Source organism: Solenopsis invicta, chromosome 6 (assembly GCF_016802725.1).
Source record: "Solenopsis invicta isolate M01_SB chromosome 6, UNIL_Sinv_3.0, whole genome shotgun sequence".
In the NCBI taxonomy this organism is placed as follows: domain Eukaryota; kingdom Metazoa; phylum Arthropoda; class Insecta; order Hymenoptera; family Formicidae; genus Solenopsis; species Solenopsis invicta.
The window spans coordinates 25,806,605-25,827,967 of NC_052669.1; the positions used below are offsets into that span (position 1 = coordinate 25,806,605).

A 21,363-nucleotide genomic window follows, 5' to 3' on the forward strand; every position below is an offset into this window, starting at 1 on the left:
TTTTTATCTCGCATGCATCTTCTCGATAGTCGCGCACTGCGATGCTATAAATATTCGACAGTTCGAACGATCTGTTTTGTGCGTTGCCGTATAAATAATGTTTGCCATTATTTTTACAATAATTTTTGTCGAATTGTAAAAAATACTAAAAATATAATAGAAACTAAAAAGTGGGAAATAAATGAAAAATATTTTTGAAGACAAGGTTCGACTAAAGATCGTTAGGTCAAAGCTTGCGAGCGCTAAGCGGTAAAACATGCTCCTTGCCGGCGCGGTAGGTACGTGGAGTAAAAGTCGGTGGACTATGTCCAAATCTATAGATTACGGCTGGTCATATAAATCATAGACTTGGGCTCGGTAGCGGGTTGAATGTTATCTCCCGCTTCCGGTTCGGCGCACCGCCGACATTTCGCGCACACCGCCGCTCGCCGCTCGGAATATTCTACGTGTGGGGACAGTTTCGTTTTGTACACAGCAGCAGGAGAAATCGCCACAAAGCATATGCTGCCCGCTGTCCACTCCATTTACCTCGTTACATCATTCGCCGTGATGCAGCATGGGGAGATAAGGGACGCGGAGGGACCAAGGAAACCCTTTGTATCGTCCCGCTTCGATAGGAGAAGTGGAGCAGCGATAGATATTCCTAAGTGCATCCTAATTTATGCCTCGTACACGGTTCATGTATTTGCAGCGCAATGTGCGAGATTACTCGCAAATCAATTTTCAACTTTCTTTATGATATATTTAATATTCTCGATTAAAATTATAAGAAAGATAGAATATAGTTATAAATAGGTAGTTAAATATAATTTAGATTACAAGGGATAAAAATTTTTGATGACACACTATCGCTTGATAATTCATATAGATATGATTAATCATTATTCCTGTTTTGGCACGTTAACGTTTTTCACGAAACTCAACTGATTAATAAAATTCCCCAGAGCTGATATTGATCGCGCTTTATTACATGACTGCAATCAGATGAGATTGCATGACCGTGAATTGATTATTTTAATCGCAAAAGGAAATTGATAAGAAATTTAAATTCTTTATCAGTTTCTTGTCGATCGAGTTAGTTATTCGACCCATGTATATGTGACATCATAATGCGAATAATGAAAAGTTTTTCTGAGGGTCGCAGAAGTCAAACGTGATCCCCATCGAGACTCGATAGGGCGCCCTCAGGAAATCTAAACCGGTAACAAGATGGCTGCTCGGAAACGGAAACCGGAAACTTGTCACTCAAGCTACGCGGACTTCCGGCGTGTCGTGAAAAAAAGGGAAGCGGTTCTGGAACGGACGAGGAAAGGAAGAGAGAGAGAGAGAGAGAGAAAGAAAGGGGAAAGGATAGAATTATTTCAAATGTATTGTTTCATTATATTCCCTGTTAAAAGCAAAGAAAGAACACTTTGTTATCAGTAAAATCTTTGAATTTTCTGTTATGTCTTTTTCTATATTTTATATTTTTATAGATTTCTGTAGTTTTATAAAATTATATCAGTAAGATAATGTAAAGAGAGAGAAAATTATGCACATTTAGATATTAAGAATTTACATTTCAATTTGATGTAGATGAATTATTTTAAAAACAATTTTGATGCGACGGAATTATGAAAAAATTAATTTCAAACCTTTAATTGTTTGTTTTTTTTTTATAAAGAGATGAGAAATGAAAGTAAGAGAGAAAGAAAAAAGGAGAAAAGGCATGGATTGATTTTGGCATGGAAAGATAAAATTAATAAGAAAAAACAGACAGTAAATATTTGATTTCTTAAGATCCAGATTTATTAAATATTCTGATATATTAGTTTACTATATATTATACACAATGTACATATATACAGCTTACAACTACAATAATTAATTAAGTAAGGATGAAACATTGGGATATTTCTGTGATTGCTCGCGCAGTGTTAGGACCTCGCATATAATTTAATTATTGTAATATTACAATAATTGTGAAACATATTATTATATTAGTATAATACAAACACATTATTTTAAGATTCAAATATTTTAAATTTAAAATAGTGATTTACAAAGTCTAATCTAATATCAACAAAATTTTGCTCTTGTAGCAAATTTTTTTTCTTTCAATTAAATTTCTAATATTTTTCAAAGTACGTATTTATTTATATAAATTATTAACAAACACATTGATATCTATCGGAATAAATTTTTTTCTGATCTTTATTTTGATACAAATATTCAACTCTATTGTACGCTATAAAAATTACGTACTCATTAAGTACATTTAAAAACAAGTCTCTGCTTCTTTTTTTATACAAAATCTATTACGAGACATGAAAAATATCAGAAATCACAAAATTATGTAACTCTATCTTGCAAGTATAAAATTCTCTACTTTGAAATTTTATCAAATACATATATTGCAAATTTTTTGACGACACGAAGAAAAACCGTGCATAGTTTATATTAGCTATGTATATGAATCGTGAAGAAATGCCTATGTCATAGAAATTTTTTGACGTTCGAATTAATAGATCATAATTGAGCTATAAATTCGATCTCGATCTATTGTGGCAGTAATCCATTTTCGTGCGGATTTTCAGAAAGAGTTAAATGCGCGTGAATTATGCAATATGAAGACGACACTATTAGACGACCTTATGCATTTTATGATTCAATTGAAACTCTTTGCACTTATGAGATATTGTTTCTTGTGACACACGTTTTAAGGACTAATTTGAAATCTACATACGTGAGTCATTATAATGTGTAACAGTTTGTACAAATAGCTTATTTCGTAAGAATGCGACATCGATATCGTCTAGTGAAAGGACTCCGCATAATTCTTATGGATTTTGGCTCTCGGTTTAATTGACTGTAATATATTATAGTTTTTAACACTCATATTTTTTAACTTGGAATATTACTAAAATAATAATAAAATATAACATTTTAAATGGCTGTAACTATAACCATTTTATAGAGACTTTTGATTAGTGAGTCAAGAACGATAAGATACTGCAGTTGCAATTAATTTTATCGCAAACCAGAACTCATAAGAATTGTGCTTTTTTCTACATGCTTTTTATATTTATAATTATTTACCTATTTACGTCAAACTAATTCATTAGACGCGAAAGCGATCTTTGGTTTCTGCCAATATTCATACTCTAATTTTTTTATAAATATCAACACTTGTCGTAAAATCTTTCAAGTGACCGCATTGTTAGATATCATTTATCTTCAATTGAAGAAATTACAAATTATGTTTTTAATTATCTACAGCACTTGATTATACCTTTAAAGGTTTATCAATTTTTGAATTATCAATATCAACATTTTGTTTTTTAAAGTAAACGATTGTGCATATGTATTAAGTATTCTACACAAGTGACTAAATAGTCGCGATGTTTACTCGTTTTAAGGAATGGGATTAAAATCCCATTGTAATATTTTTCAGGGTATAGTTGTACATAGATCAATTAACTTTCTTAGGTTTCTTTGCATTGCATGTAAGAGATATACTTACCCATAATTGTCTAAGTTTTTCCGAATTTTCGAAATTATGCTGTTTTGTTTGCTAAATCTTGGCGTATATTCATTATAACAAATCATCAATTATCGAAAAAATACATCAACTTAAACAAATATCTATTGTTATCGCAAAACGTTTTCCAATTTTCGTTTTCTAGCATCATGACGAAAGTTCAAAGATAATTGGATAACGGGTATATTGATAGAAAGATTTAGAAAAATTTATATTTAAAGAAAATTGATACTTTTAACTTTTCTTTTATCTTTGACGGGCTATTTATCGCGCACGAATAATGTAATAAATGATTTTAGTTCTGCTTTGGATTCGTTGAATGTGCCTATTAAACATTTTTGAAAATGTGTTTCGTAAAACGTCGTACTTCATCCAATTTTACTTTGGAAAGTCCGATGCGTTTTTTAAAATACATCCGATGATTAAACACGTCGTCAAATTCAGAAATAATTTAGCTTTTTATTATATAACTATATCTGTAATTTCATTGCATGAAGAGTTTAAGTAGATATGCACCAGTTATACACTAGAAGTCGAACGTAAGAACCAATGTCCCAAAATTAATTTCGTCAATCATTTTCAACTAATACTTGTTCACTAGTTAATTTTTCATTCTTCTACACACAGTATCGATGATATTGACGATTATAACGATTTATAAGTATCATCATTATCGTATATTATCAAAAATCTGCGAACGCCTTTTAACAGATTCAACATCACTGCCATGAAATCTTTCATGACTTTCAGCTTGAATTTCTTCTTTATCTATCGCCTCAGTCTTTATGACTTTTCGTCGCAATAGTCTCTTCATCGGCAATTGCTATCGACTCGCGCAATAATCATCGATTAGCGTGAATCACCACGGATTGCTTCAAATCGTTTCATTACAGTTAGCTAGGTTAGCTACCTTACCACCAATATTTCTGCATGTACGGTCCCATAGGGACTTGACCGCTTCCAGGATAGGCGGTAGGTTCCATCAGCTTGGATTGGCAAGGTTTGCCGTCTCTCACCAGCACCGGCACGGCGACTCTTCTGGGTGAACAGCCGCTGCCGCCGGCCTCGACGCGTTCGCTCGCCGCCCTCTTCGTCTTATACCTGTGATTCTGGAACCAGATCTTCACCTGGGTCGGCGTGAGGCGAATGATAGAGGCCAAGTGCTCTCGCTCGGGCGCGCTCAGATAACGTTGCTGACGGAAACGTCGTTCCAGCTCGAAAGTCTGTGCTTTGGAGAATAGCACGCGTCGCTTGCGTTTCTTGTGTTCGGTCTCGTGGGGTTGCGTCGTCTCGTTACCGGTTTGCTGCTCGTCCTCGAAGTCCTGTGACTCTTCGTCCTTCGATGACTCGTGACTGTTTTCCTGCTGCGACGGGAACGACATATCCGAGATCGCCGGGCTCGTCGAATCCGGTTGTTGAAGGACTGAAAATACGAAGAAGGGAAAAACTAAGATAACGTTTTAAAAGGATTTTGTTTTTATTACATCTTTAATTTAACGCGAAATGTTGATTGAAAAAAGTTAATTCTTTTATTATCAATTAAATTGATCTTGTTATAAATTTTGTAGCGAATTAGATAAACTGTTGATGTAGTTAGGCTATCATCAAAATAAGTTAGATGGAGTGATAGTGTAGCACAAGTTTAGTAATCAACTCAATTACTTGATTGATGTTAACGAACTGCAGCTGCATTTCGATTCAGCCAACGCCGATTGCTCTTAGCGTTGATTACCGGCAGATGCTAGCCTGCATTGATTTTTTAATAGTTCTTCTAATCGCACTATAGACGGTTGACTTTCGCAGTCGTTTGTATGTTGAGTTAAATTTTCCGTTTTTCAGTTTTTTTATAAATATAAAACTTTTTATCTATCAATAATACATCTTCTATTTTCAATATCTAAACTTTTGTTTTATGACACTGAATAACGAGAGAATTTATTTAATTAGTTGTGAGAATAGAAGCGGTCGAATATACAAACTGTTATTATAATTTGCAATTTAACGCGACATAATGAAGGATTAAATTTAAACAATACGTAAAATATGAAACGATGATGAAGCAAATGTCATTTTGCTGACGCGGTAATTATGCTACGAGAAATACATATACAATAACTTCATTTAGCAAAGTGTGAGTAAATGTTACGACCCGACCGAGATACCGGCTAATTTCGTGTACAACGTCGGGATGCTGGCTTTCGTCGTAGTACAATATGCTTTTGTGAGCGACCCCTGAAACCCGCTTGGGGAGGGTGTGAACCAATATAAAGCCTATTTGATACCCCTGCTGGACCCCATGGGATCAACCATATCATTTTCATGGGAGATTAGACCGTGCTCGCAGTCGCACTGTGATTTCAATTAGACACTCGCCGTCGATTAATGTCTCCGAAGAAAGTTACGCAACGGCGAAGAAAAGGATAATATGGCGTGTTTTTTTCATCATTTATTAAAAATCAGTTTTTCCCACGGGACCTTAATCTTTGAGCGAATTGAAGATATATATACGACTGCTGTTATTTGGATTCATTTATCGAAGAATTTAGCGCGAAAAACAGATCAATGATTGATTTAATCTAATAACTTCTTTCTAATATAAAATTAAAAGTAGAAAAAACTTTATGCCTCGTTTGAAATTATAATTATACCATATCTAATGCGATGAAAGAATGTTGCAAAATCTAGCTCGTATACAGTTTTCCAAAATCATTCCAGACGTATTACCTCTGTCTAAACTTTTATACATATAAATCAGTTTCGAAGAGGATTCAGTAATACGCTATCCACTGAACAATGTAAACGTTCGATATAAAAAAGATCCACTCAATCGTGTTCTTCTCCCCTCTTTACCTGCTACAGAACCGCAATTATTCGCGCGCGATGCGTTTCTTAACGGTTCGACGCGTTGCCTGGATTTCTCGCTCGTGCAAATCGTGATCGCGGAAAAAGGAGACGGGAACGCGGGATAGGTCGCTGACGAATTTTTTGGGCGTGACGATACCGATTCATTGGGGGGGCCGGGGACACGGGACCCCTCTCTCGCATCTGTCCCCGACTCAACATCTGTCCTCTTTCGCGGACCAATCACTGTGCGGTACCCACGAGGACCTTTTACAGAACCATTAGATCCTGCTTAACCCTCGCGGACCAATTGTAGGGTGCTAAATAAATAAGGGTTTCTCGCACCCCCTTGCCCCGTCCGCCCGCAAAAGCGCGTGTGCGTCCTTTTTGCGCGCACTAGCGAGAAAAGAAGGCGAGAAAACTTGCCCCTTCGAACGACACTAACTGCAATGTGATCGAAGCCAGATCTCATTCCTACTTCCTTGTAAGTGACTACTTTAATAATGCAATCAGAATAATTTATTTATATAAGTTTATAATTCCTTGATACAATTAAACATTCTCTTAAAATTACGCGAGGAATGTTAATAACGTCGCTGTCGCGTATTCCCGATTTAGATAATTAAATAAAGAATATAAAGAATTCTATTTAGCCACTCACCATTTACTTCCTCCAAAGGTTGAGGTAATGCCGACGGTAGTGCTGGTCCAGTTGGCCATCCTAATAATCCTGGTGGAGGCGGTGGTAGCGTACCCCTATTCAGATTAGCGTGCATAGGTTGCAACATGGCGGTTGTGTGCTCCAGAAATTGCTGGTAAGCCGACGGCACGTCATTGGCTGTTGGTAAAACCGTTGTAGTACCTAGAATATAAAATCCCAATAAATTTATTAATTTTTTCCTGTATGAAAATATGTGCACTGAGGAAAAAAAATTGTTAACTTGAATTTTTTAACTCGATAAAATTTTTTTCACTTCAAGCATTTATGTATTTGACTTAAATACATAAAATACTTACACTTCAGTTTAAACAATTGTATATTTAACTTAATTATATTCGTACATATATATTTAACTCAAATACATAATTTCTTGAACTGAAGAAATTTAATCTAATTGAAAAATTTAGTCAACACCTTTTTTTCTCAGTGTAGCAAAGAATTTTCTAAAACCTTACAACTTTCTCAATTTTATAATTACATTAATTTAATTAAAACAAATTGATGTCAAGTTGATTTACATTTTGAGATAAGAAAACTGTATTGTATACTTCGTAAATTTGGTCACTTTCAAATTACAATAGATTAATGTCAGAGTTTTTTTTTAACTGTACTTAGTATAATAATGCTATCAATTTCTTTTAATTACGTTTAGTTAATATAATAATTTTTCACATTACCTTGCACATCTTGTTCTTCTTGCGATGGTTTGGCATCGTTCAACTCCAAAATGTCACTGATGGCGAAACCGGAGGTTCTAGCCGGCATTTTCATACTTTCCAGTAGCCTGTAACAAAAAAATTACACAACTACTATAATTCTAACGTTAAAGAAATATTAAATAGCATTAGAAGAAATTAAAAAAAATTTTTAATTACATGCATACTGTACAGAATTTTTATGTAAGATAAGTTTACATATGAAAGTAATGTACAATTATCGGATTACATAGAGCCTAATTTGTATGCAATTGGTAAGATACTTGTTAATGCCTCAAAATTTTTTCACATTACGTATTTATTACGATATTAGATATTAAAATTTATTAGTTTTTACTAATCTTTATTAATATAATAATGAATATATTGATATGTTTTAAGTGTTAAAACGTTACAGTAAATTACAATAATACTCTGTCAGTGATTAATTAATATTTTGCTTATTTTTGCATTTCTTTTATTTTAATAAATTTAATATTTTTTAATAAATTTATATTCTGTATATTTGCAATAAGATTGGATAGAAGGTATGTTGCGCGGTCGGAATTCGCGAGTTGGATGTGAATACACAAAGGTCACTCCTTGACGAAAAGATTTAATTTTCGAGATCACCGCCGGTCTCGGAAGCTGTGTAACGACCGTCAAAAAGCCACTGGTCCTTTTAAGACCCGATTAGAAATGTCTTTAAAAGCACAATACCTGTGCGCGTTTGATCACAAGCAACCTGTCTTCGGACCTGTGTATAGAAGTGAATTTTTGGGTTTGCTTGCTAAGCCGTACGAGCTATTATCACGTCACGTTCGACCATACGTTTCAAATATTCTTGGCACGAAGCACGGATGTTTTCATATAAGCTTTTTTCGAATCACACATTCTTTACAAATAGCCGTTAGGAAACTTTGATGGGTACAAAAAGTTTGCGACGGATTGATTTCACTTTTTGGTTACGAACGTGATTTTGGTGAATGTTGATCGCATTGACGCGGTTTTTATTTAACGTGGTTCTATAGCTACATAAATACTCATATATAAATTTAATTTATTTATTTATTTTATCAAATATATATTTTAGTTTAATTATGTAAAATCAAATTAAAATATTGGTAAAACTATTATTAATCGAGTTTTTCACAAAAAGCCAATAATTATTCTGAAGTTCTAGCGTTGAAATCGCGGGCGATTTCAATTACTCCAATTACAATGTCTTTTACATTATTATAATTTTGTCATCAGAAAATTATTGAATAGTACGAACTTAGCTTTCATCACGTGTTTATGATGGAAATTCTATTATCCGAACTAATTGAGATAAATAACTGGTTTAAATAATCAGCCGATTACATAAAAAAACACAAGAAGTTTATTGTATGATCTCTTTTGTGAATATAAGACAAGACAAAAATTATAAATTATTGTCTACACTAGAATTCTATTACTGTATATTATCATCTGTAGATTTTAGATTACTGGTATTGATGATCTCAAAAGATACATGAAGCCTAAACATGCTTGAGTAAGCTAACGCTGTTTATTTTGGTTTCTTAGATGGCATTTGACTAATTTTAATAATATTAAACGTTATGTTAAAAAGAACGTTTAGAAACATTTAAAACGACAAATGAATCCCAAAGAACAAATTAAGGAGATTAAATTTACATATATAATAAAGTAATATATTTCAAAACGTAAATTTTAAAATACAAATTACTCAATACATATTTAAAAAATGATAAATAATGCTTTTATTTATTAAAATTAAATATTTAAATAATATAATTCTCTCTTATATTACATTTGTATAATATTATCTGTTAATATTTAAACATCTAAGAGTTTAATATCATTGTCTTGTCATGTAAAATGTCAAGTATTTAGTAGTGATTTTTCGATGTCGCGTGTAAGATTTAATCGATAAGTAATACGTGTTTCAGTAAGCATCAAGGATATCATAACTGACCGGATATTTAGCGATATTGCACGATAATATGCGATATATCTTAATGAAGTCACGTGTGAAAGAACTCGAGGGTCGCAAAAATGCGACGCGTGAAGACTTATTCATCAGACACTTTACCTGTTTATCGTACAAATTAAAATTTAATAGCTTGTTCTTATACCGATTTTATAGAGAAATTAGTTATCATTCATAATTAATTTAATTATTTGATTTGCGCGTCGATATTCTCTTATCTTCTTAAGGTTTAAATAATTTTAAGAAAGAAATTAAAAAGAGGAAAAGAACTAAATATATCAATCTTTCATTAATTTTATTTACCTAGTGTTTAATGCGAGCTGACTGTACCAGACATGATTCAAAAGACTCGCCGGATACGGTAGTAACGGCCAAGGTAAAAGCTTATTTTTATCTGCCATTTTGAGGAAATATTGAAGATTTCAAAGAGTTCTTATTGGCATCGATACATGTTACACTTTTCAATGATGGCACATCTTCCGATTAAAAAAATCTCTCTTAATTCAATACGTATTCAATTTCTGTCTATAACTTTTGTTTTCTTCACTCTCTTGATTTGAAATTATTCTTCTTCTCTTAATAATTCAGAGGATCTTTCCTTTCATTATTTCATTTTTTGTTCTTGCCCTTCACTCGCTTTACATATTACGGATAGAAGCTACGGATGAAATTTTTGTCTTCGATCCACCACGTATTTTTAATCTACTTGTTTTTACTTCAAGAAAATTGACAGTGCAATGTGCATTACATCTTTTTTATGGTATATTTTTTCATTTTTACTGGCTTGAGTAATTTTTCTTTAGAAATCTTTTCTGTCTCTTAAATTTTTCACGATTGCCACTTCTCGTAATCTTCTTGATTCTCCTCTGTTTTTCACTTTCTTCCTTTATCACACAACACTGTCGTAGGTCTCTAGTTTATACAAATAACTTTGACTTTTCACACAATAACAGTTTGGATGTGCGTGACCAAAGCGTGTCTAGCACATGAATTGTTAGTCCGATTAATCCAATCACCGATTCTTGTGCTGTTTCCTCGAGACACTCGCAACTATCGGTCACTATCACAAATAACTATCAACGGGTTGCACGAAAGACGACTCTGTCCGAGTGGCACGAAAAGTAGGCTACAGATTCCTTTTCGGAGCTACTGAAGGACTCTCCTTGTAGTTTTTGAGTGTCCTCGACGAGCACTTGACGGCTAGTGTTCCCTACCTCGAGCAGTTTCGCTTGTCAAGCACCCTCAAAGCGCAGGGCGGGTTCTACGTGGAGGCGGAGATTTCTCGTTCATCCCCCCAGCTCGTTCTCCTCGTCGCGTATCCCTCCCTGCCATCGACACGCGGTGGTAACTTAGGGAAGGTTTCCCGCGGGAGAAGCGCGGAATAGGAGAATGCTGTTTGTTCCTTTTTCATTGTTATTATCGTTTTAAAAATTCGTTTTTATTTATTTAAAAAATAAACGAAATATCGAAGATAACGTAATTCTGATGAAAATTCAATCGTTTTATTTCATTTAAACTGCAAGTATAGTTTTTATTAAAGTTAATCTTGCTTTTTAATTTCGTAAAATGGTTTATCTTCAACGTTTATAACAAAAGTAAAAAATATTTGTAAACTTTTCACAAGATGCGCTGTATGTTTTCATTATAACTATTTACAAAAGATATCAATAACCGAGAGTCCTTGCATATTAAAAAAATATTTAAATTTAAACAATACAGTTTTAATGTAGTCTTTCTCTCTCGACATAACTCGAGATGTAACTTTAGTTGGACTATGTAATTTCTAATTCATATAATTTCTAACGTAATTTTTTACAATATTTATCGCTGTATCTTTTTACGACTATTGCGTCTTATTAAATTTTGACATATGTAAAAACGAGTTTCACACTTGGTCTAATATTCGCAATCTCGCCACTTCGAGCGATCTTACGAAGGATATCCCTTGCTCGGGAGACTCCGTGCGACTGGTAATGTTACCGGGGCAAGTTGCCGAGGGGTGGTACCGTCGGCCGACCAATGGGGTAGTCGCGTGTCGGGAAACCCTCGCCCGACAGCCCGGGGGTTGATTTCAATCCAGCCAGGCGAGCGAGCCAATCGCCGGGCTTCATCGATCAGGGGGCTTTTTACACCGAGAGCATACTTTACGTCGAGTGTTAATGTGAAAGAGCATTAGCGGTGCTTTTACTGTGTCATTTCGATTTTTCACTCGCGCCCCCTCCCTCTGCCCCCGCCCTATTTTCTCCTTTTCCTCTCCGTCCCTCGTGGCACTCAGATCGCTGCCTATTGATACGCAAAACTGGGTTAGAAGCGCGGTCGCGACTTACGGGCGAGTGTTACACAAATGCGAACGAGATACGTATATGATCAATCAGTTTGACTGTCCTCTTTTAGGAGCTTGTTTGATCGAGCAAAAAACCGAAGGGTGCGAATTCGAGTATAATTGAAAAGGGGCGGAAAGCTAAGAAAGATATATATCTAATTTTATGAAAATGAAAATGTCTCCGCAAATAAAATATGATGCGTTTGCATCGTGTACATTATTAATTTTTAATGCAATAATAAATGAAATTTTATAAGTCCTTTTCAAAAGTGTTGCATTTTTTAATATTTTTTAAGCCTCTTCGTAGAGCGTATAACTTTTCGAGTAATTTGTTACTTTTAGAATCAAAATTTACTTTTGTACAGTGAAAATTGAGCTTGTACAATTTTCAATGATTTTACGAGAGATTATATAGAGTATAAAATAATCATCTTTCTATGTGTTTATGGCACACATAAATCTACTAGTTTAATGATTGCGCTTTTGATTTTTTTAATCGATTGAAATTCTTTTAGGGATTATTTATTAAAATAAAAGATACGAAATCAAATTGAAGATGCCAATCTAAAACTGTAATCGAAGAAGTACTAAATTAGCATACTAGTCAGATAAAAAGTCAGGTTTGTCGCGACAGTTAAATAAATCCAGATTGTCAGCATAATTCAGGCGAAGGGTGTGACGGCTAATTTTATATAGTGAGACATTTATTACGTGCGCATTCCGTGACGATCGGTTCTCTTTTTATTTCTTCGATAATCGCGATGTTCGCGCGCGCGAAGAAAAATACATGTCGGCGCATAAAAATGACAAGTCTGACCCGATTTCTTTTTTATATCCATCCACTTATTATTCGCGGACACGCATTTGTTACATCGGAACGGTAGATAAAGCTCGTCGCGATTATCATTTGTCGCAATTGCGCGCATAAAAATAATTACGCGAGCTCTGGCGCGATTTGATTGAATCGAATTCGCTTTGTGACCTTTTTTCACGACGTTTCAATCGCAGATAAAATATTATCGCGTTAATTCCAAAGCCATATTACACATCAGGATCGTACATTATTGATTACCAAAGATATCAAGATTTTGTCGTGCGTCACAAAAGATTTTGTGACGCACAACGTATTTTACAACATTTCTTGCGTAACACGGGGCGTGTATTATTTTATAATTCTGTAATGAAAATACAAAGACTAAACGGAATATAAGATCTTTATGATGAGGATATATTTTTCAATAATTTCACAATCAATCCGCGTTCTTTGAGATCTTTAATTTATTTCAAACACTTCTCGGTATCGTTAAATTTTAAGAAATATTTGGAATAATATTGACTCCGTTTTAAGAGGGAGACCACACTTTTGATCTTCCGATCAGGTCGACGCTCCGAAATTGATGATTCGTTGGCCTCGTCGGTGTCCGGTGAATGGAGTCGCAGGTTGTATCCAATCGCAAGAGGAGAGATGCGCACCTGAATACGGGCACTCACAATAAATGCACGCGCGTACCGACGCGGCGACGGTAGCACGGTGGAAAATGGGATTTCGAAAAGCGCGATTTAGAAACGAGGAACAGGTAAAGGGACAGGAGCGACGATGGGGCGAGTTTCCGGTTTATTCAGTCCGGTCTTTATACAATCGTGCGGCTCCACCACACAGAAAGTCAAAAAGTGCGGAAGAGGGTGGACCCGACTTTCCTGCTTTTCTCATGGCCGCGTCTTGACCAAATTTATATCTGGAAATAAAATCTAACGGCTACCGGAAAGCAGAGACACACCTATATTCTCTAGTGGTCAAGTTGTTCAGTTATTTTAAATTAAATTAAATTTTTTATCTGATCCCGAGTTCCGATTGTGTACCATGAATGCATGATTTGTAACAATGATAATGTGGATGATAAGGATTTATAATAATGAAAATTAAAGACAATGTATTAAAGACAATGATTACCTTAACAATCTTTCGCAGAATTTAAACATTTAAATATTTTTTGTGTACAGCTTAAATAGAAAATATAATGTACGAACGATCGACTTTTTGTAACAAATACTTGAAAGCAGGTGGCAGGAATAAGTGATCTTTTAATAATATCTCTGCGATATTCAATAAATAAAATGCTAAAGAGTGCATTTTAGTAAATTGATTATATTATGCAATTATTAGCACATTGACGAATAATTAGTGAAACTATTGATGGAACGCCATAGCATTATAGAAAAATGTTGTTGCGTGTGCTACAAGATCCTTAGTTTATAAAAGGTCAGAATGGCAGTTTAAGGGATCAAACGATAGGTGTATTGGTACGTTGTGCATTGCATCGTCTAACTCGGTTAGAATCGTGTTCAACACGAAAAAGAGATCCGCGAGACGTTGGTCGTTTTTCTCGAATCTCTCTTTTCCCCTCGACCCGCTCTTCGTCCCGGAAGTTCCGAGCATTGGCGGGAAAAAATGGAGAAGTCTCGAGCTCTCCGGGCAATCGAGCAACATTTGCCGGGCTCCCACGACTGTTTGGCGATAGCTGTGCCAACTTGTTTCGAGCACGCAACCCAATTTGTCTGCGTCTCATTGTTTTACTGCTCTCTCCCGCCCCCCTGCCGCGTATAGTAGTCGCTTCACCGGTGCAGTCTTGCCCGCGAATTATTGCAACCCTCCAATGATCGAGTGGAGTCTTTCCCGAGCTTTCTAGTTTAATAACATTTTTAGATGCAAACTTGTACGAGTGCAAACGATATGACGGGGATTTAACTTGGAGTATTTAGAAATACTGTTCAGTACCTTACTGTGTTCTTTGTAGAATTCTTCCACTTTAATAAATCATATTTTAGTCAAAATAGAGTCAATCAAATTTTTAATTGTTATAAACATTATTTACTTTGATAATATCAATTTGAGAAGCGATAAGTATATTTAAATAACTGAAATTTAACATTGTATACCTTCTTATCTAAACGTAAAATCTCTACGTAAAATCTCAGTGCTTATTACTTTACTGGAGAAGGACGTATTTTAGGTCTTCTTCTGTAACTAATTGATTTTATGCTGACTAAATTCTCATTTTTATATTATTATCTTCATTAGTACCGATGAAATAAATTCTTGATAAAATAGTAGTTAACAATTTATTGTGTGTGACGCATAGAATTTTATTGCCACCAACAGCGGTTCAAATTAACCAGGTGGCCAAGTAAAGACCCCCCTTTCTTGTTCATTTGCTTGTTGTTTTCTACAATCAACAATATTTTTTAATGTTTTTAAAATATTTATTAAATGTTTATTAAATATTTGTCTTACTTTATTTATTTAAAATATTGTTTTAAAAGAAGTATCTATTTAGTATTTATTTAATATGTTTATTTAACGTTTATTTATATACGTGTTAATACGTTTTATATTAATTATTTATTTGAAATATTGATAATGTATGTTTTTTTTTAAATATTGGAAAAACCTTTTAAACGTGAAACGATGATCACTTTTTTCAAATTTTATACATAAAGTCTAATCTACAATATGTTTTTTGCTTTCTGATTTAACTTTAAACATTTTTCAAAGTATCAAATGTCAAAGTGTCAAAGAAACATTGCTTTAAACGTTAAAAAAAATTTGTTAATGCAATAAAGGAGAATTAACTTATTACTTTTAACATTTTTAGAAATATTTTTAAAAACGTTTTGTAAATGTTTTAAAAAATATTTGAAAAACATTATTTGTCGATTTCATCTTTTCTTCCTTCTATTTATTTGAAATAGTCGACTGTCGTTTCAATTTATATTCTTTTAAGAATCACGAAAATACTTCCGACGGAAATGTCATGAATATCTGAAAAGTAAATCCGGCCCGATGATCAATGGAAAACTAACTCGACTAAGAAGGAGGTAGCTCCTTCAAATAGCGGTTTAACGGTCAAAGGATCGTCGAGTGGTCATCCTATGACTATTCGCCTTTTCAACGTTCAAGTTTTCACGTTAATAAACAACAGATTGAAATCCATTTTGCAAGTTTTCTTAAAGCCACAAATGCAATAAATTTACGGTTGTCATGCGTATATAAAGTTTACTATTAATAATTCGTTGATATTTCAAGCGAATTTTTGGAGTAACTTGAATCGTTATTTAAAATAATTAACTATAAAAACTTTATTTATGTTTTTAATAATATTTGATTAAATAATAGATTTGGTGTGGAAAATATAAAAAGCAAAATATTGCTCTTTTAATGCTAGCAGGTATTCTTTTCATCTCGAATCGTCAAACTCGAGGGGAGATTTCGGTAGGCTCAAAGCTAAACTTTGTGAAATACTTGCTGACCGAGTGGGCACTTGACACTTCGAATCCTCTCGTTTTTTTGAATTCAGGTGCCCCGGAAACGGGAAAACGTGTCGCGATGAATGACCTTTTTCCATTTTACCGGATATCTCGCCATTAACATCACAATATCAGTACCTGCCGACTCAGAAAGAAAAACACCTGAGATCATGCCGACGATTCTTCTATTTTATTGCCTACGTGTAGAGATGAACATTTCTGTAAGTTTGCAAGTATAACCCTGACCATTCTAGGACCGTGAATTTTTTTCCTCGAAGTATGATATTGCGTTTACAATAGAGATCATATTTCATCATTATACGTGTGGTCAAGGTTTGAACTAATATTAGCTGTCGAGTACCATTTAATGTCAGGCTATTGAAACGATTTCTCTCTCTCTCTCTCTCTCTCTCTCTTTCTTTCTAGAATATCAACTCGAGTGACTATTAAAAAGCACTGTAAAATTTGTGAAATGAAAAGACTCTAAAAAGATAACCAAAATAAAGGTTTCTTCTTTCCAGTCTTTGAATATTAAAATAGATGACTAATACGTTCTTAGCTTATTGTCAAAAATTGAAGGATATTATTCTACACGCCATGTTCAAAAGCCTCTTCATAATTGATGGTTTCTAAAAGAATATTTTGTGCATGAAATCTACTATTTCATAAAATAGCTTCACCAAGTGTAGCCAACGTAATACATACAAATAATGATCTTCAAAGATGTAGCAATATAGAAACTAATTATTCTTCGATTGTGTATTATTTGCGTTTGATGTTTAATATATGTATTATTTCTCTTGACGTTTGCTTTAATTATCAAATTTCTATTAAATGATTAAATTATGAATTTTCCTTTCTTAAGTGTATTACGAATACACCAGTTATTAAAACATATTTAAAAATGATTGGCATCAATATTTAACGTAATAAAGAAAAAATTGTGCTCTTTCACACCGTTACTCGAAAGATCTCTCTCATTGAGACTGACTGAAAGAAAAGCCGATGGAATTTAGCGGAAACCGATCGGAGAATATCTTACGTTCATTCATGAAGTCAGCACAAAGGGGGTTCCTGCAAGCACATGAATGAGCGTAGTAGCTTAGTGTCGGCCGAACGTCGGGTAGGTCCCAAGGGACAGTTCTTTAGTATTCCTGTTCAAGAGGCCTGTTGAGAGGAAGGTTCCTCTTCTATTAAAATAAACCCCCTGAGCTGTGTTGTTAGACACGATCTAGACTCGGCATGGCTCGTTAAAAGCCATCAACCACCGACGTCGTTTAAGAACCGCTTAAGATGTTATTTTAAGCATGGCAGAATGATGATTTTTTTCCTCTTGCAGTCTCTACAGGTAGAGAAAGGTCTTTTGTGTGAGGTGAAATGTTACATTGTACTTTTAAAAGTTCTACTTTCTTTCCAAACGCATCTGTGAAGCGTATTACGTTTGTGATGGGTTGCGTTATCAAATAAATTGATAAAAATAATTTATATAGAAAATACGACGCGCAAAGATCTGATCCGCAAAAACTTAAGAACTTGAAAAGATGAAAAATGTTAATGATCAAAAATCTAAATTGACTTTAATTTTGATTAAAACTTTATTCACAATAATTGATTTACGTTAATCTTGTAAAAATCTTAAAAAAGAGTAACTCAATACTAGTATTGGGTTTTTTTTTATTTTTTATTTATTTTTTTTTTTTTATACATGATGTGTATAATTATATATTACGCAATGAAAAACAGTGTTCCCCCATTTCTTTTTAAGCGATTTATATTGAGATGTAATAAAAGCAAGAAAAAAAACGAAACGATTGTAGAGATATTGAGATAAAAATAAGAATTAGGTGGCGATGTATTAAATTAAACAATTGCTCATTCGGCGATGCTCCGATTCGATCATCTCGCGATCTCACAGGTGCAACGAACGAACGGGGAAGTAGCAGAATCATATATCGTAGCGAAATACGATTAATCCGAAATTTATGATGGAAACCAACAGGTGTCGGCATACCGCACGGCCCTTTCGCTCCTCGTGTGTGTCCCGGTGTGTAACAAGGCGTACCACTCTACGCCGAAGGATTCGCCTAACCGATATGCGTGACTGCTCTTAAACGTTCGCTTCCGGTTTCCGGTACTATCGGCTTAATCAGATATGTTAATTGCTCGCGCAAACTCGCGGGGATCGAATAATTCTTTTAGTATTTCGAGAATAATTAGTATTTCGGGAAGACGCTTTCGTTTTCATAAAATAATGTATTAAATATCTGTATAAGAGAAAGCACGTTTATCTTCTCGATGTATTAAAAATTTGATAATTTTATATCAAAACGAATATAATTTTTTGAAGGATAATATTAAACTTTCCGTTGAACAAGTTTTTAATTAGTTTTGCATACAGCTAAAATTTACCATTAAAATTTCGATTTCATACGATAAAGCACAAAATATAAAAATCACCAACCACACTACTATTTTCAACTGTTACTTCCAACACAAAAGGTTGTGTCTGTAAAATCTCTTTTGTTATTAAATTTTTTTACCTGTAATCCTCCTCGTTGCTGACATAATCGGGCGGTATCAAATGCCAAGAAGCGTCGTAACAATCGTCATATCCGGCTGCCATTTTTCTCGCTTTTTTCTTTTCGTCTCGATTAACGAACGTACGGTTTCCGTAGTCGATACAAAAGTTGAGAAATCTCCTACGGCTTTTTCAGTCGAAGTTAAAAACGTACCGCCGTTAGCTGACTCATTGAGGAGCCAACCAAAGAAATTCCTTCACGATTTAGTGTATTGCTTTAATACGTAAATCTTTTTTCAGGCACGATAAATCCGTATTTCATGCACGTTTTCCTTGAAAATCTAACGTGTACTTTGCCCTTAAAGGTCATCGCATATCCTTTTACAATGACTCTATGACACGAGTCTTGTTTCCCGGCGAATTTAAACAAAATACAGAAAAAAAAATCTGACCAAGTCCTTTATACGATATAACACGATAAACTTGTATATCTTTAAAATTTCTCGAAAAATTAATTTTGCAAAACAATTCACCGATATTAAATGCACCGAAAACTAAATACAACAAACCAATAATAGCGGTCTAATCACTAATAGTTGAAATATGAAGAAAGTTCTTGCGAAAACAAGATTTTTAAGTATCACTTTTTTTTCAACGTCGCGCAGATAGTTACTTAACAATAAATATTTGTTAAAGATCCGATACTTGAAAAAGGAATTTAATAGGAATTATCGTGGAAAACAGCACCGAGATTATAACTCCATCTCATGATAGCCGTTTACTGAGAACTATGTGGCAATATATCGATCACCTATATATTGTATCAAAAATATGGCTACCTGATAGGAACTCCGGCAACCTTATCGGTGTGATAACAACCTATAGATTAGTGTTACTACCGCCAATCATAACGTGGTCCAAAATATTATCGAGTTTTCTCAATCTCTGATGACGCAAGAAAACATGCATTTGCATTATTGTTTCTTCCTGTGATGTGTATTTTGAAATACGTTTCCAAAAAATTAATTTTTCTTTCTCAAATATAATTAATCCAGTTATTATTGGAGGTTTATATAGACTAAAGAATTTTAGTCTATAAACTTACAATAATTTTATGAATTAATATAATAGTTAAAATTTTGTTAGTCTTTCAATTAGTAATTAAAATTACAATTTTCTCACGTACATATAAATATGAAAAATGTATTGATGCGCAAGTTACTTCGGTGCCTTTATATTCAGTCTTTTATAATTCCATTAAATATTTTCCACTCTTTTGCAATTTGCAAATATGGATCTTACGTTTTTAAAATATTATATACCGTGGCGAAGTAGCTGTCATAATTTTATAAAACAACAGTGAACACGATTTTAGTTTGTAGCAGAACATTCGGTCATATGTAGCAAGAATAAGATGTCACTTGTGTTTTAAAATGGAAAATTCTCTTTTATGTAGATTTTTCTTCAGACCTAATCTCGCTGAATTACTGCCCGTTTCGTTGCCCTAATATCACCTGGCTGATACACGTTTTAAGATAGTAGATGTTCGTAAAAATTTCGAAATTTTTATCGATTTAAAATTGCCGAGTTTTTTTCGCGAAAATATTTGTCGGCGACTTGACAGACGGAGCAAAATTAAAAAAAAAATAATAGAAATTATTTTAAACCTCAATTTGTTTTTCTTTATGAATAAACTTTGAATTGAAAAAAAGCACACGGAATTAACTTGTACATCTAATAAATAATGTATGTAGATTGTATTGTGCCCAAAATGCGTTGCATTATTACGCACGTGTAATTCAAAGACTAAAAAGGAAAATCTTTACCTGTTATCTGCGTCTTTACTTAAATGCAAACGAAAAAAAAGAAGAAAATTATTGATTACCGTATCTACCAGATATAAAATGATTTTAAGATAATAATCGATAGTGTATTGCCAGGCTGGGATTTTCTACCAGGCCGTGCTGACGTAGCGTAATTTCAGTCAACACAAGAACGTTTTTATTACTATTATCGATATTATTTTGTAATTATGTTGTTTTGGTTGTTGTACAATCGCAGAGTTTCATTCTCGTTGATCGATTCGTATCAATACACATGGATGATTGCTGTAAATTATCATCTGAAGTGCATTCCGACGTAAAGTTGCAAAGATAAAAAAATTTTCAGATAACAATAATGTGAATGCATTGAATTCTAAATGAGAAACAGCAACTCTGGAGAGGTAGTAATCGGCCAATTGTTGCTGCTACTCGACAATCGGTAGCTACCTTACAATTTGTTAATGACAAGAGACCCTCGAGGTGAAGTATCCGCGGCTTAACCGGACAAGTGCTACCGAACGGAGCCCGCTACGAGTGCACTTGATAAAGTAACATCGTTTTCCTCACTATCTGTATTTATTTATGCAGCAATTCGCACAGATAAGCCGATCCTCACGTCACTTC

General features: G+C 34.0%; 1 protein-coding gene across 2 annotated transcripts; it reads right to left on the minus strand.

Moving 5' to 3' along the window:
• Positions 1-1,774: 1,774 nt before the first annotated feature.
• LOC105202141 (homeobox protein Nkx-2.5) lies at positions 1,775-19,995 on the minus strand. Of its 2 annotated transcripts, none has more exons than XM_011170534.3 (4): positions 18,939-19,995; positions 7,760-7,866; positions 7,023-7,223; positions 1,775-4,943 (listed from the first exon to the last, which is right to left on the minus strand). In XM_011170534.3, the coding sequence occupies exons 1-4, from the start codon at positions 19,019-19,021 to the stop codon at positions 4,432-4,434; spliced, it is 903 nt and encodes a 300-aa protein (XP_011168836.2). In that variant the 5' UTR covers positions 19,022-19,995; the 3' UTR covers positions 1,775-4,431. The 2 variants fall into 2 exon arrangements, with proteins under 2 accessions (XP_011168836.2, XP_011168832.2); XM_011170530.3 differs by lacking the exon at positions 18,939-19,995 and adding an exon at positions 10,074-10,171.
• Between the last annotated feature and the right edge of the window lie 1,368 nt (positions 19,996-21,363).